At 52.1% G+C, this 16,402-nt stretch overlaps 1 protein-coding gene across 6 annotated transcripts in view; it reads left to right on the top strand.

Annotated features, from left to right (window-relative positions):
• Nucleotides 1-16,402, top strand: part of PCNT (pericentrin) — a 142,007-nt gene that overhangs the window by 62,630 nt on the left and 62,975 nt on the right. For all 6 annotated transcript variants that reach the window (XM_050784313.1, XM_050784318.1, XM_050784315.1 and 3 more), the window contains one exon: nucleotides 1,260-1,815. In XM_050784313.1, coding sequence (XP_050640270.1) covers nucleotides 1,260-1,815 — 556 coding nt within the window. The remainder of the gene's footprint in view (nucleotides 1-1,259; nucleotides 1,816-16,402) is intronic.

Below are 16,402 nucleotides of genomic sequence, written 5' to 3'. Positions count from 1 at the left end.
TTCAAGAGGTTTAGAAAGTGATTGGGTTCTTTGCCTGTTGGTGTTGACCCCTTTTTGTGAGCCTCAGTCCTTGGGCTGTGCCATTCCTTCTCATCTGTCTGCCCCACCCAGCTCTTGCCCAGCAGCCAGGGCTGCACAGGGCCCCGCTTGGGGATTGGAAAACTCAGGGCCACAGAGGTCCCCGCTCAGGGGTTGGAGAACTTGGGGCCGCTGAGGGCCCCACTCAGGGGTTGGAGAACTCAGGGCCACAGAGGGCCCTGCTCAGGGGTTGGAGAACTTGGGGCCCCACGGGGCCCCGCTCAGGGGTTGGAGAACTTGGGGCCACACGGGGATCTGCTCTGGGGTTGGAGAAACTCACGTTCAAGTCGCCAGGGCTGCATGAACACGAGCAGGACGTTCTTCTCCCCAGGCTGCGATACTTGTGCTTCGTGGTGGAGCGGAGCCAAGGAGGCCCTCGGGAGAGGCTTCCAGGCGCAGAGGTGCCCGTGCCTCTTGCCATCTGTCCTGTGTCGCCAGCGCCCTTAGGAGGCCTCCGCATTTTGCAGGACTCTCCGGCTCCAGGCACTTTGGCCTCCTGATGGGAGCAGGTCCTTCCGTGAGGACTCTGACTTCCTCTGTCTTCGGCCCTGAGTGCCGCCTGCACCTCCTTAATTCACTGCCATGGGGTTCTATTCACTGTCATGGGGTTCTATTCACTGCCATGGGGTTCTATTCACTGCCATGGGGTTCTATTCACTGCCATGGGGTTCTATTCACTGCCATGGGGTTCTATTCACTGCCATGGGGTTCTATTCACTGCCATGGGGTTCTCAGGCCTCGCCCTCCCCATGGGCCCCTATGGGCAGTGCCCCTTCCCTGCTGAGGAGCAGAGATTGCCTTGGGATTCTTAGCTGGGACCTGGCTCGGACGCCCTGGTGTGAGTAGGAGGTCGGTTGTACCTGCCGTGCGTGGCTCTGGTGGGGATATGTGTGCACCGTCTCTTGCCGAGGGTGCTGGGTCCTACCTGTGGTCTGTGACCTGGTGACTCCCATGGCTTTGGCCTTTGGCCTCTGGGCTCCTCTGGCTTCTTGGGGCCTCTTCTCTCTCCCACTTGTTATTTCTGGTGGCAGACGGAGAAGTACTAAGAGCAGTTAAAATCCCAAAACGAAGACCTGAACAGTTGAAGTGGCGTTTCCTTTAGGAAACTGACTGGGCTTTTGCAAGGATCGATGCTTCCTGGGTGCGTATTTAGCTGTCCTGTGTTCACTTTGTTGCCACAGGTTTTTAGAGGAACGTAAAGAGATCACCGAGAAATTCAGTGCAGAACAGGATGCCTTCCTGCGGGAGGCCCAGGAGCAGCACACCCGTGAGCTGCAGCTCCTCCAGGAGAGGCACCAGCAGCGGCTCCTGTCAGTGACGGCAGAGCTCGAGGCCAGACACCAGGCGGCGCTGGGTGAGCTGACGGCCTCGTTAGAGAGCAAGCAGGGGGCTCTGCTGGCCGCACGTGTGGCCGAACTGCAGACGGAACACGCTGCCGACCTCAGCGCTCTGGAGACCAGACATCTGTCCAGCCTTGATTCTTTGGAATCCTGTTACCTGTCTGAAATTCAGACCATCCGTGAGGAGCACAGGCGGGCCCTAGAGCTCTTACGAGCAGACTTTGAGGAACAACTGCGGAAACAGGACTCTCTTCACCAAACAATTTTGACTCAAGAGTTGGAGAAACTGAAGCAAAAACATGACGAGGAGCTACAGTCTGTGCGGGACGGCCTGCAAACCGCAGCGAGCACGGAGCTCGCTGGAACCGTGGCTCACGAGCTGCAGGGAGCGCACCAGGTAAGGCGCCCGGACCCTGCCCCAGCTCAGGGCAGACCTCTCCCCCCACCCGTGTGTTTCCACCGCGTGTCACATGTCTGCGTGTGTGCTGTGTGAGCCTGTGCGGGTGTCTGTATGTCTCACAGGCTGCCAAGATCAATGGAGACTTCTGGTCTCGTTGTGAACTGGGCTTTTTTAAATTTTTTTTTATTTTTGAGACAAAGTCTTGCTGTGTCACCAGGCTGGAGTGCAATGGTGAGATCTTGGCTCACTGCAACCTCCGCCTCCTGGGTTCAAGTGATTCTCCTGCCTCAGCCTCCCAAGTTGCCGGGATTACAGGCGCCTGCCACTATGCCCGGTTAATTTTTGTATTTTTAGTAGAGACTGGGTTTCACCATGTTGGCCAAGCTGGTCTCGAACTCCTGACCTCAGGCGATAACACTCGCCTTGACCTCCCAAAGTGCTGGGATTACAGGCATGAGCCACTGCACCTGGCCTGAGCTGGGCTTTAAAACATCGAGTTGAAGGGTTATTTTGATCACAGGCACCTTGCTAAAGGCTTTGCTCTCGTATGTGAGAGGGCCCAGTCCTTGGTGTGGGGTTTTGTGGGCTTTGGAGTATTCCTCAAGGCTGACTGGCACTCCTGCAGCCGACTTGGTTTCCAGGTGCTGTGGGTAGATCTGATTGTCGTGTTGTGTATTCAGAGCCTTGGGCCCCTCCTTTATTGATGTTTCCTGTAATTAAACCCTTTTGCCACGTTTCAAGAGCAGTAATGGGCCAGGCACGATGGCTCACGTCTGTAATCACAGCAGTTTAGGAGGCCGAGGCAGTTGGATTACTTGAGCCCAGGAGTTTGAGACCAGCCTGTGGTCTACAAAAAATAAAAACAATTAGCTGGGCGTGGGGGCACTCACCTGTAGTCTCAGCTACTTTGGAGGCAGAAGCAGGAGGATTGCTTGAACCCAGGAAGTCGAGGCTACAGGGTGAGCCAAGACTGTGCCATTGCACTCCAGCCTGGACTGTAACAGTGAGACCCTATCTCAAAAAAAAAAAAAAAAAAAATCAAAAATAGCTCACACCTGTAATCCCAGCGCTTTGGGAGGCCAAGGCAGGCGGATCATGAGGTCAAGAGATCAAGACCATCCTGGCTAACACAGTGAAACCCTGTCTTTACTAAAAATACAAAAAATTAGCCAGATGTGGTGACAGGCACCTGTAGTCCCAGCTACTTGGGAGGCTGAGGCAGGAGAATGACGTGAACCCTGGAGGTGGAGCTTGCAGTGAGCTGAGATCACGCCATTGCGCTCGAGCCTGGGCGACAGAACAATACTCTGTCTAAAAAAACAAACAAACCAAAAAAAGCAGTGATGGTTCATTTTCCAGGCACTTCAAGTTTTTATCATGAAGAAGATTTTCTGGCGAAGTCCCTGTTGCCCTGGGCTGGCGCCCAGCTGCAGAATCTGCAGTGCCTGTGACTCAGGAAAGGACGCATGTTGTCTTATCACACACACCTTGCATTTTCTCTGCCCTCAGTGAGGTCTCTGAGGTTTTGTCGCCTTGACGTAGATGAGTCTGCTCTGCTGAACATGTGGGGCCGCTGGGGCTGGCCTGTCTCCCTGCAGGCAGGGGATGCGTAGGCCTGGCTGCAGGGTGGATGGGGCATGGTCTAGAGTTGATGAGGCAGTTAGAAATGGCTGTTCTGGCAGATCAATACCTTGTCAGACATTTAGGAAGTACATATTCCAAATTATAAACTAGGGAATTGCCAGCTCGGATAAGATGGACGTGTTCTTTTCCCGATACCAGCATGCCACGCGAGGGCTTCCTCCTTCCTGACTGTGGGGAACGGTTGTGAGGCTCCGGGGCGCTGGCGTATTGTTTCCTTTCCTTCAGCTCTGTGTGAGAACAGGAGAAAAGTGGAACCTTCTTTAACCGCTGTGGGGATTTCATGCTATGTTTCAGGCTGTCCGTTTTGTGTGGGCTGAGCATGTGATCTCGGGGGAATTCCTAGAAAGCAGAACATGTTCAGGGCTCCGACTGCTGTCATGAGCACGGTGCAGTCAGTGTCTGTCTCGGGCCTCTGTCCTGTCCTTGTCTTCACCAGATGTCAGGGAGTTCTGGGGGTTTGTTTCTTTTTTGTGTTTTAAGAGGCAGGGTCTCCCTGTGTTGCACAGGCTAGTCTCGAGCTCCTGGCCTCAAGAGATCCTCTTGCCTTGGCCTCCCAGGTAGTTGGAATGACAGGTGTGAGCCGCTGCTCGCGGCTTGGGAGGTGCCTCTTGAGAGAAACCGGAGCCAGGTTGTCTTTCTGGACAAAATTTAGAAAGGGGTCTGACGCCGCTGGGAGCGGCCCTCCAGGCGAGTCCTCAGATGCCAGCTTCAGGTTCCTTTTGTTCCCAGTTTTGATAACGGGCAAACAGATGCTTTGGAGAATAGCACTTGTTCCCAAGCTGTGGATTTAAAATTAGGTTTTCTTGGTTTGTTTGGTTTAAAGAAAACGAAGTTCTTTTTTTTTTTTTTTTTTTTTTGAGACGGAGTCTCGCTCTGTCACCCGGGCTGGAGTGCAGTGGCCGGATCTCAGCTCACTGCAAGCTCCGCCTCCCGGGTTTACGCCATTCTCCCGCCTCAGCCTCCCGAGTAGCTGGGACTACAGGCGCCCGCCACCTCGCCCGGCTAGTTTTTTTGTATTTTAAAGAAAACGAAGTTCTGAAAGAATATTCAGAAAGGAGGAACTTGCATATCACACATGAAGTGTGTATTTCAAACCACAGCCTGATTTAGTCATGGGAAGCATGTGGAGTGTGTGCACCTTCCGTGCCCTGCGTGGGGATGTGGCACGTCTGGATGTTTCCCTGACGGAAGGAGCTGGTCATGGCCCTATGCAATCAGAGACGCCTGCTGGAGGAAGAGAGGACCGAAGCCCTGGACAGGGTGGGTGCCGAGGTCCTGCTCCTGGAGCATCAGCACCTAGCGGCCCTGCAGGAACTCCGAGACGCACGCTGCCAAGATGCAGGAGCAGCAAGCAGGGCAGGCGGAGTTGGGGGAGCTGGAGGTTCTGGGGGAGCTGGAGGTTCTGGGGGAGCCGGCGGAGTGCTGGGGGAGCTGGAGGTGCTGTGGGAGGGGGCTATCCAGGTGAGCAGCTCCATGGGTGTGGTTCCCACAGGGGTGCCTCCCGGGCTTCTCTGCCCTGAGTCTTCATCAGAGTGTTGAGGCACTTATGGGTACACTTGGAGGTGCTGGGTTGTGCGTGCTAGGGGATCTGTGCTCAAAGGGTGCAGCTTCGTGGGGGCAGATGTGTCAATGCCCTTGGCCAGCGAGCAGCTGCAGGGGTGGGCATCTGCGGGGGGTGTCTTTGGTTGGTCTCCCTTCCCACCGGGGCCTCTGGAGGGCAGCGCTATGCCCTGGTCTGCAGGCAGCGAGTGGTCTGTGGAGCGACCACACATCTGTCCTAAAGGCTACTTGGGAGCTGGACGAAAAACAAGGTGGAGGCGATTCAGACCCTGGGAGGCCGGGGGTCGGGGAGGCCGGGGCTCATCCCGGGTGTGGCACTGGGTGGCTCGGGGGATAATGAGGGGTGCCTGCCAGCAGATGATGGCAACAGAGGGGCACGGAGAGCCTGGAGGCTGACGGGGGAGGCCACGCTGAGCTGGAGGGGCCATCCCAGCTTGGGCTGCTGAGGGGGATGTGGCTTGTGTGGATACAGAGCACGTTTAATTGCTCTTACAAATCTGCACACAGGCTGGGCTTGGGGCTCATGCCTGTAATCCTAGGGCTTGGGGAGGCCATGGTGGGAGGATCTCTTGAGCTCAGGAGTTTGAGACCAGCCTGGGCAACATAGCAAGAGTCCACTTCTAGAAACAAAAATTGGCTGGGTGCGGTGGCTCACGCCCGTAATCCCAGCACTTTGGGAGGCTGAGGCGGGCGGATCATGAGGTCAGGAGATCGAGACCATCCTGGCTAACACGGTGAAACCCCATTTCTACTAAAAATACAAAAAATTAGCCAGGCATGGTGGCAGGTGCCTGTAGTCCCAGCTATTCTGGAGGCTGAGGCAGGAGAATGGCGTGAACCCGGGAGGCAGAGGTTGCAGTGAGCAGAGATCACGCCACTGCCCTCCAGCCTGGGCAACAGAGCGAGACTCCGTCTCAAAAAAAAAAAAAAGGAAAATAAGTAAAAATTAACCAGGCATGGTGATGCAGGCCTGTAGTCCCAGCTGCTTGGGAGACTGAGAAGAGAAAATTGCTTGAGCCTGGAAATCTGTGGCTGCAGGAAAAAAAAGAAAGAAATCTGCACACCGTATGGTTTACTTTCTTTTTTTTTTTTTTTTTTTAAAGACAGCGTCTCAAAAAAAAAAAAAAAGGCTGGAGTGCAGTGTCACAATCCTGGCTCACTGCAGCCTCTGCCTGCCAGGCTTAAGCAGTCCTCCCACCTCAGCCTCCCAAGTAGCTGGGATACAGGCACGTGCCACCTCGCCTTGCTAACTTTTATTGTTTTGTCGCCCACGCTGGTCTTGAACTCACGGACTCAAGTGATCCTCCCACTTTGGCCTCCCCAAAGTACTGGGATTATAGGCGTGAGCCCCTGCACCTGGCCAGTGTAGTTACTTTTTCGTTTTTTAAAAAATCTTATGTGTCAGAATATGCGTAAGCACTTGGTACCAAATTGTGTCAGAAGAAGCCAGACCGAGCAGTCGGAATCCCCCTTGGATTCCCAAGGTGGCCGTGGAGGGGCCTGGCTGAGGTCCCCTGCCACCTGCTGTGGTCTTGACTCTCTGCATCCATGCAGGACTGCATTTAAGCAGCAAGGTCTCCCCACTCGTGGACCTGTGCACCTGCCCCACCCAGGCACCGCCACCCTGCCTGCTGGCCTACATGATGAGTGCATACACACACACACAGAGCACATGTGCATACACAGCACATGCACGCACACAGCACATACACAGCACATACACAGCACATGTGCACACACACACAGCACATGCGCACTCACACAGCACGTGTGCACACATAGCATACACACACAGCACATGCAAACACACAGCACATATGCACACATAGCACATGCGCACATCCACGCAGCACATGCACAGAAATAGCACGTACAGAGCACATGCACACACAGCACATGCGTACACACAACACATGCAGACATAGCACATGTGTGCACACAGCACATAGCACATGCGCACACACAGCACATGCACACACACAGCACATGTGCACACATAGCACATGCAAACAGCACACACAACGTTCACACACAGCACACGCGCACACATGCAGCACACACACAGCACGTGCACACAGTACATATACAGCACATGCATACACAGCACATGCACAGAGCACATGCACACCCATGCAGCACACACACAGCACATGCGTGCACACAGACAGCACACACGCACACAGCACATGCATACACACAGCACATGCACACACAGCACACGTACACATAGCACACTCACACAGCATATGTGTCCATACATGACACACACATAGCACATGCACATACACAGCACATATGCACACACAGCACATGCACGCATACATACAGCACACAGCACATGCGCACATGGCACATGCGTGCACACGGCACATGCACACATGCAGCACACACACACAACACATGTGCCCATACAAGGCATACGTACACAGCACATTCACACATAGCACATGTACACACAGGACAGGCACATACACACAGAGCACATGCTGACACACAACACACATACACACAGCACATGTGCACTCACACAGCATATGCTCACACACAGCACATGTGCACACGCAGCACACTCACATGTGCCCATACAAGGAACATGCACACAGCACACGCACACATGCAGCACATGTTGCACACACATCACATACACGCAGCACATTCACATAGCCCATGTGCCCATACAAGGCAAATGCACACACAGCATATGTGCGCACACACATACACACAGCACATGCACACACACACAGAGCACATACACATAGCACGTGCACACAGCACACACATACAGAGCACACATAGAACATGCACATGGCATGTGTGCACACAGCACACACACGTGCACATACAGGGCACATGCTCATACAGCACATGTGAACATGCACAGCACATTCTCATATACACAGCACATGCACACACAGCATATGCACACACACAGCACATGCACAAAGGTCATTCTTTCTGCATGTTGTCCTACAGGCTGAATGCCTGGGGTCCTCCGGCTTCCATGTTCTGGGTCTGTACGATTTTCTGGCCTTTCTGTTGCGGGGAGGGTTTGAGTCTCTGTTTGGAACACTTAAGAAATAACTGGTAATTTATTTGAAACATTGTGTGCAAATTTTAGGTCGTTTGTTTTTGTACATGCTGTTTCAAGGGGGTTTTAAACGAGGACAGCTAAGATCTCACATCTAGCCATAAAGAAGGCTTTGCACCTGACAGGTTTGCTCAGTGAAGAGGGACTGCTCCCGAGAATGGGTGACGCAGCGCCGGATTCTGAGGTTAGAACTGACTTGCTTCTTCACGTGGACAGCTCTGGGTGCTGCCCAGTGTGGACACTGGCCCCTCAGTCCTGAGGCACAGCCCTGAGACGTGCACCCTGCTGGGCATTGTGTAGGTCTGTCTTCTCTGGAAACGTCAGATTCTCTCTCTCTTTTCTGAGGACTCATGCTAAAGGAATTCTGTCCGTTTTATCTGCGCACAGCACAAAGAGGTGTTCATTTTCTGAAACGGTGTGTCACCTGCATCTTTTAACCTGTACTTTTGTTCTTCTAGGGTGACTGTTTTTGTTGTTGTTGTTGTTTTGGAGAGAGGATCTTGCTCTGTTGCCCAGGCTGAAGGTAGTGATGCAGTCACAGCTCACTGTGACTTTGAACGCCTGGCCTCAAGTGGTCCTCCTGCCTCAGCCTCCTGAGTAGCTGGGACTACAGATGTGCACCACCATACCTGGCTAATTTATTTTTTGTGTAGATAGGGTCTCACTGTGTTGCCCAGACTGGTCTCAAATTCCAGGCCTCAAGCAATCCTTCTGTCTCAGCCTCCCAAAGTGCTGGGACCATAGGCGTGAGCTGCACCTGGCCGGGACTAAGAGTGTCTTTGCAGTATTTTTCTAGTTGAGGTACAAGTTTGCGTGAGTAAGTTATCTTTTTACTTTGCTGCTAAGAATGTGCATGTCGATACTCTTTTTTTTTTTTTTTTTTTGAGACAGAGTCTTGCTCTGTCTCCAGGCTGGAGCGCAGTGGTGTGATCTCGGTTCACTGCAACCTCCACCTCCCTGGTTCAAGCGATTCTCCTGCCTCAGCCTCCCAAGTAGCTGGGACTACAGTGTGCACTACCATGCCTAGCTAATTCTTTTATTTTTAGTAGAGATGGGGTTTCACCATGTTGCCCAGGATGGTCTCAATCTCTTGACCTGTGATCCACCTGCTTCACCCTCCCTAAGTGCTGGGATTACAGGCGTGAGCCACTGCGCCCAGTCTTAGCTTTTTTTTTGAGATGGAGTCTCGCTCTGTCGCCAGGCTGTAGTGCAGTGACGTGGTCTTGGCTCACTGCAACCTCCGCCACCCCCCAGGTTTAAGCCATTCTCCTGCCTCAACCTCCTGAGTAGCTGGGATTACAGGTGCATACCAGCACGCCTGGCTAATTTTTGTATTTTTAGTAGAAACAGGGTTTCACCATGTTGGCAGGCTGGTCTCAAACTCCTGACCTCGTGATCTGCCCGTCTCGGCTTCCCAAAGTGCTAGGATTACAGGCGTGAGCCACTGTGCCCGTCCGCTCAGACACTCTTTTATGTGATTGTTTTGGTGTAGCTGATTTCACAGAAGAAAATAATTGGGCTATGGGGAGGTGGGATGTACTGTTTATTTTATATTATCTTTTTTTGGGGCAGATGGCAGCATTTGCGGAAATAGAATAACTCAGCAAGCCCCCGGTCCCGCTGGTTAGTGGGGTACACACTCAGTATATCAGTCCCCCTCTCCTCCTGATTGTTTAGAAGCAAATCCAAGACACCGTGTGTCTGCGAGTGAGGTGTTTTCCCCCAATAAAGCAGAACCATTATCCATCTCACCTGAAACACCCACAGCGATGTCTGCATTTTATCACAAGCCCAGCCCACGTGCCAGTCTCTTCTGGCTGGCTCACATCAGGATCTGTGTTTGTTCCTGTGATGCTGGTCACTGTTCCCTCGTTCCTGCGAGTGTGTTGGTAGATCCACAGGCCTGTGATTGGTGAGAATGCCTCTTGTGTGGTGGCCGCTCTGCTCCTGGTCTTTCCTCAGGCTTTACCCCGTGAAAAGACTTACAAAGGCTGGCCGCAGTGGCTCACGCCTGTAATCCCAGCACTTTTGGAGGCCAAGGTGGGTGGATCACCGGAGGTTGGGAGTTCGAGACCAGCCTGACCAACATGGAGAAGCCCTGTCTTTACTAAAAATACAAAATTAGCCGGCCATGGTGGCACATACTTGTAATCCCAGCTACTCGGGAGGCTGAGGCAAGAGAATCACTTGAACCCGGGAGGCGGAGATTGTGATGAGCTGAGATCGTGCCATTGCACTCCAGCCTGGGCAACGAGAGCGAAACTTCGTCTCAAAAAAAAAAGACTTACACGGAGCCCTGCCGAGCCCTGACGGGAGTGTTTTGGGTCATTGTCCCAGAATAGCTGGGCTGTCCTGTTCTGCCCCTGTGGCGATGCTTTATCTGAGCCTCAAATATCTTTGCACCTGTTGGAACAGCAGTCACTTGTCAGCAGGGCGACGTGACCTACGCTTGTGGGGTGATTGAATTACTTTCCGGGCTACCGCCCTTGGGAGTTTGGTTGTGAGGAAAGTCCTCTGAAAACGTAAGCTTGATTTCTTTTTGATAGAAATATGTATCCCATAAGATTCCCCCGCCCGCCCTGCCTTGCCTGTGCTGGTAACACGAAGCAGAGCTGAGTGCAGAAGCGAATTGCATGCGGCCGCTGTGGGGTGCTCAAGGCAGTCTCATCTTTTCTTGGATTAAAACCCAAATCTTTTCATAGGTTAATTTTTTTTAATATTAAGAGAATATTAATGTTGTTTTAGACAGCATTTGAATGTCCTGAATGCGTCCTCAGTTGAATGTCTTTGCCTTCTGACATTGGTTTTCTCTGTGCATGCCACTTATTTATGATTGAAACGTATGTGATATTTTTCTGTGATTGTATGGATTTTAGAAAAACCTGAAAATAACTTTTTTTAAAACATCTTTTTGATACTGACCTCACAAGTTAGAACATGGTCAGTTTTTTTTTTTTTTTTTTTTTTTTTTTGAGGCGGAGTCTCGCTCTGTCGCCCAGGCTGGAGTGCAGTGGCGCGATCTCGGCTCACTGCAGGCTCCGCCCCCCAGGTTCACGCCATTCTCCTGCCTCAGCCTCCCGAGTAGCTGGGACTACAGGCGCCGCCATCACGCCCGGCTAACATTTTGTATTTTTAGTAGAGACGCGATTTCACTGTGTTAGCCAGGATGGTCTCGATCTCCTGACCTCGTGATCTGCCCACCTTGGCCTCCCAAAGTGCTGGGATTACAGGCGTGAGCCACCGCGCCCGACCAGAACATGATCAATTTAAAGAGTTTCCAGTTTTCTTCCTGCAACCCCCTGGCAGAGCCTGTAGGAGCCTTCTCTGCCAGGGGTTTGCAGGAAGAAAACCTCCTTTGAGCCATCCTGGTCGGGTTGAGGGGGTGGCTGAGGATGCACGCTTCTGCACGACACTGCGGCTGAGCCAAGGCCCTGGGCCTGAGGGATCACACGTGGGGCACCGGCCGTCCCTCTGCTGGGCCTCCATGCCTGTGACCTGCCCAGCCCTGCCCGATGTCTCCTGGGGGCTGTCCCCCTGCGGGGAGGCGCCTCATTTGGCCTCCACTACCTCCTACGTCCTCTGCAGGTCTGCAGAAGGCCTGAGAGTGTGTGGGCAGGACAGGGCCAAGCGTGGACAGTTAGGGTGGCTCCCCCGTGTGCGAGGCGGTGCCTGCAGGTGGTGCTGTGCCCTGAAACAAAGTGAAGGTCAAGATTGGACACACGGAGCTTCCAGCTGCCAGTGGGTGGAGGGAGCACTGCCTGTCTGCCATGCCCGGGCGTCCCGGTGGGCCATGTGCAGTGTTGGCCCTCCCTGGCCGGGGTTCTCTGTGGAGCCTGCCCTCTACCCTCTCCATCTGCAGTGTATGACTCCGGGATCCAAGAGGCCGCGGGGCTAGAGCTGTGCTCCTCAGTAGGGCGTAGCTGGGGGCATCTGTGGCTTAGGGCAGGCTCCGCAGGCTGTGGGAGTATGTGTGTGTGATGTTCTTGGGCTCCCGTGTTGGCCTCAAACAGAAGTTTGATTTTCTCATCGTTACGCAGTAGGCCTCAATGAGAGATTTTTGTCCAAAGAGTAAGTAGTCTGTGGCTCAGAAAGATGTTCAAAGGCCACTGATTTCAGCCTTGGACTCTTGGCACATCCTTTGCTGGGCACAGGGAGCACAGAGGTTTGCCGTTGGGCCCCCCAGGCTGACGCTGTGGGTGCCAGGAGGAAAGTACCTGATTTGTGCCTGACTGGGCCTGAGGAGCCCGTCCACTGTGACTCTGAGTGTGAGCTGTTGTGGGCACCATGGTGGCACCTTGTCTTGCGGATTAATTTTCCTATTTTCCCAGTCCCTTGGCCTCCGTCCTGCCGGTCTGCGTTGGCATTTGGGGTTTTGTTCTTGAATTCACTGGCATTTTGTGGTTGGTATACCCAGAACCAGCATCCCTGTTTGGACCTCTTCCTCCTGGCCCGCTGCCTCCTCCCTGGCTTTTGGTCTGGATCAATGTGTCTGTCCCCCAGGAGACGCACTGCTGGTGGTTGGGGCATCCGCAAGGTAATTAAAGTTCTTCGGAAACTTTGTAGTGTGCCACAGTGCAGAAGTTAATCTGGAGTCCTTCCTTTCAAACAAGTGGAACTAAATCAAATCCAGGAGAGAAAGTTTGTTAAAGTGAACTGTACTCACAATTCCAAATGGTCTGGAGACCTTGAGAGTGACTTTAGTGCTGAATGCTGTGAACCTGTTTCTGCTTCCCGTGACTAAGATGCAGCCGCACAGCCTACCTGGCACCTTCAGCAAGTTCCAAGCCGGCACGGCGGGCACCCGATCCTTTATCCTTTTCCTCCCCATGGCTTATCACATGAAAAAGGTAGAGAATAAAGGTCATTTCTGGTGTCAAAGGTTCCATGGGTTTATTGAAACTGTTGCCGCAGTTAATTCAGAAAAGGAACTCAGTCAGTGTTGACGTCGTCTTCCTCCTGAAGCCAGTGGGGCCCCAGCCCTCAGCCCTGCTGGCCCTGCTGGGTGGGGCGCGGGAGCCGGCACTCCACCCCAGCCGTCCTGGAGTAGCAGGTCCCACTGCTGAGGACACAGGCTCTGTGCTGTCCTTTCCTGCCTGCTAAGTAGGTACAAAAAACTTACTTTTATCAGTTACCTTTTCACATGCCAAGTTAAAACACAAAATAATTTCATTGTCTTAAAACAGCTTTTTCTAGGCAACTTTTGGCATGCGTTTTAATATTTAAATCTGCTGTTTAACATACCTTTTCTGCTGAGAATCTGTCATCACTTATCTCAAGTTTATTCTAATGTATTTCATCCCCTCAAAAAGAAACCCCCAGTGGCTCGTGCCTATAGTGCCAGCACCTTGGGAGGCTGAGGCAAGAGGATTGCTGGAGCCCAGGAGTTCAAGACCAAAAATAAAAAAATACTAAAAATAAAAAAATGAGCCTGGCTTGTTGGCCTGCCCATGTAGTTCCAGCTACTCGGAAGGCTGAGGTGGGAGGAGCGCTTGAGCCCAGGAGGCTGAAGCTGTAGCGAGCTGAGATCGCACCACTGCACTCCAGCCTGGGCGACAGCAAAACGTTGTCTCAAAAAATAATAAATGAAAATTAAGGAAGAAAGAAGAAACCCCCCACTCGTTAGCAGTTACTCCCCATTCTCCCTCCTGCCCCATCTCTGGTGATCTGCCATCTGCTCGCCATAGCTGTGGGCGTCTTACATAAATCGACTCAGCGTGTGCCCTTGGCATCCGCTGCTTTCACTTCATGTGTTTCCCGGGTTCACGCACGTTGTGGCAGGTGTCAGGACTTGCTGGATGTTTGTTTTCTGTACATCTTACGCCCTTTTTGTTCCTGTATTCCTCCATGACTGCCTTTTTTCACTTTCATTTCCTCGATGTTTCCTTTACCGTACAGTGGTCCCCCCTTACCCACAGGGGAAGGATTCCAAGACCCCCAGTGGGTGCCTGAAATTGTGAATGGTTCTGAAGCCTTATATGCTGTTTTTTCCTATACGTACCTGTCATCAACTTTTACCTTAAAGGAATCACCCTATAGCATCTCTGGCATGTCTGAATTGCACCGTCATCGACTTTTAACTGAAAGGAATCACCCTGTGGCGTCTCTGGCACATCTGAATTGAAGCATCACCTCTCTTGCACTTTGGGGCCGTTATTAAATGAAATAAGGGTGACTTGAACACAAGCACTGGGATGCTGTGACAGTTGGTCTGATCACCGAGATGCCTGCCTGTGGGCGGGTAGTGCTTGCCACGTGGGTAACGCTGGACAGAGGGATGACCCCTGGCCTGGGCTGCCAGATTTCCTCACCCTGTTCAGCTTGGGGGCAGGCAGTGTAACACTCATAAGAGTTGTTTACTTCTGTAATTTTTCATATGGTGTTTTCAGAGTGAGGTTGAACACAGGTAACTGAAACCGCAGACAGAGGGGACTGCTATTTATTGAGTTACCTTATTTCTTTCTCACTTGCCCTGAGCATTACAGCAAACACCTTCTAACAATCTGGTTTGGATTAATACCAACTTAATTTTAAAAGCTTACAAAATTATGTGCTAATGTAGCTTCATTCCCTCATCTGCCCTTTGTGCTTATATTGTCGTACCAAGCACATCTTTCTTTCTGTGCCCTTTACACATGTGTCTTTTAAATCGGGAGGAAGAGGAGTTACCAACAAAAGCCACGTTGTGTTGTCTCCTGTTTTCCCTGTGTCGTTACCTGCACTACTGCTGCTCATTTCTTCCTGGGAATTCAAGTCTGGTGCCTTATGTTTCAGCCCGAAGGACTTCCTCTGGGATTTCTTGAAGGACAGGTCTGCTAGTGATGAATCCTTTTAGCTTTTGTTTTTGTGGGAATGTCTTAATTTCTCCTTCGTCCTTGAGAGATCATTTCCTGGATGTGGACTTCAAGGTCCACAGGCTTTTCCTTCAGTGCTGGGCGGGCTTTCCGCTGCCTCCCCTGTCAGCTGGGGCTCCGTATCGTGAGCTGTGCCCGTCTTCCCGGGCTGTGTGTCGTGAGCCTCGCCCGTCTTCCTGGGGCTACATGTCTTGAGCGGCACCCATATACCCACCGCGCACTGGCTGGCCTCAAGCTTTGTCCTGAACACTGCCGAGGTTTGGCTGTGATGGGTGAGGTGTGGGTCTCTGTCAGTTGGTCCTATGTGGAGTCCATTGAGCTGTATGTGGGGATTATTATTATTATTATTGTTATTTTCATCAAATTTGGGAGGTTTTTGGCCATTGTGTCTTCAAGGGTTCCCTCTGCCCGTTTCTCTCCCTCTGTCTGGCTTGAGGGTACCCCACAGGCCTTGGAGACTCTGCTGAGTTTTCTTCATGTTTCTTTCTGTTCCCTGACTGGATCATCTTAATTGACCTATCTTCCAGCGTGTGATTTCTATCTTCTGCCTGCTCGAGTCTGCTGCTGAGCCTCGCTCTAGTGAATTTTTTTTTCAGTGATTGTACTTTTCAGCTCCAGATGTCAAGGGAACTCTATTTCAGTCTTTCTCTCTGCTGAGGGCCCTGTGTGTGTTGTGCCCTCTGGGCTCTGGTGGGCGGTGGACAGCCTGGCCCTGGCCTTCACCCCTGCTGTGCCGAGCCACACGGTCACTACAGCCAGCCCAGGGCCTCTTGGGCCTTTCCGGTGTGGGCACAGCCCTGTGCGTGTTCACACCTCGTAGAGTCCCAAAAGATGTCAGAGCTTTTCAGAGCCCCCTGTGGATGTCTCATTCTCAAATGTTTTCTTTAGTTTTTCCGGCAGCCCCTTATTAGTCCCAACTGGTTTCTCTACTGTGGGCAGCTGCAGCTATTAAACACTTGCCACTGACTGTTTCCAGCCAATGCCCTGGGGTGGAATTTCTGACCTCGAGAGCTCTGACCCAGTCACGGCAGCGAGGTGCCCGGCCGGTGGGCTCGGGCAGTTGTGCATGGAAGTTTTGGGGTATTCCAAATCCATTCTGTCCCCCACCCAACCCCAGCAACTACTAGTTTTCAGGGCTGTTAGATTGGAGAGGAGATATGGGGTCAGGGCAAAGTTAAGCACCCGAAGTTTGTTCTGATGGACACTCAGCCTGTGTTTTCCATAAACAAACTCCTCTGATTGCTCTGACCAGATTTCCACAGCTCTGAAAACATTGGTTTTGATGGTTTTTACCACAGCTCTGAAAACATTGGTTTTGATGGTTTTTACTACAGCTCTGAAAACATTGGTTTTGATGGTTTTTACCACTTTTGCTTTTATAGAGGAACAGATTTTGGAGGTCCTATTTTGCCATTCTAGAAGTGCTACCTCTGTAGGTTTA

This window comes from Macaca thibetana, chromosome 3 (assembly GCF_024542745.1).
Source record: "Macaca thibetana thibetana isolate TM-01 chromosome 3, ASM2454274v1, whole genome shotgun sequence".
NCBI classification, from domain to species: domain Eukaryota; kingdom Metazoa; phylum Chordata; class Mammalia; order Primates; family Cercopithecidae; genus Macaca; species Macaca thibetana.
The sequence above is the reverse complement of the archived record's forward strand: the minus strand, read 5'-3'. Positions and strand labels throughout refer to the sequence as shown.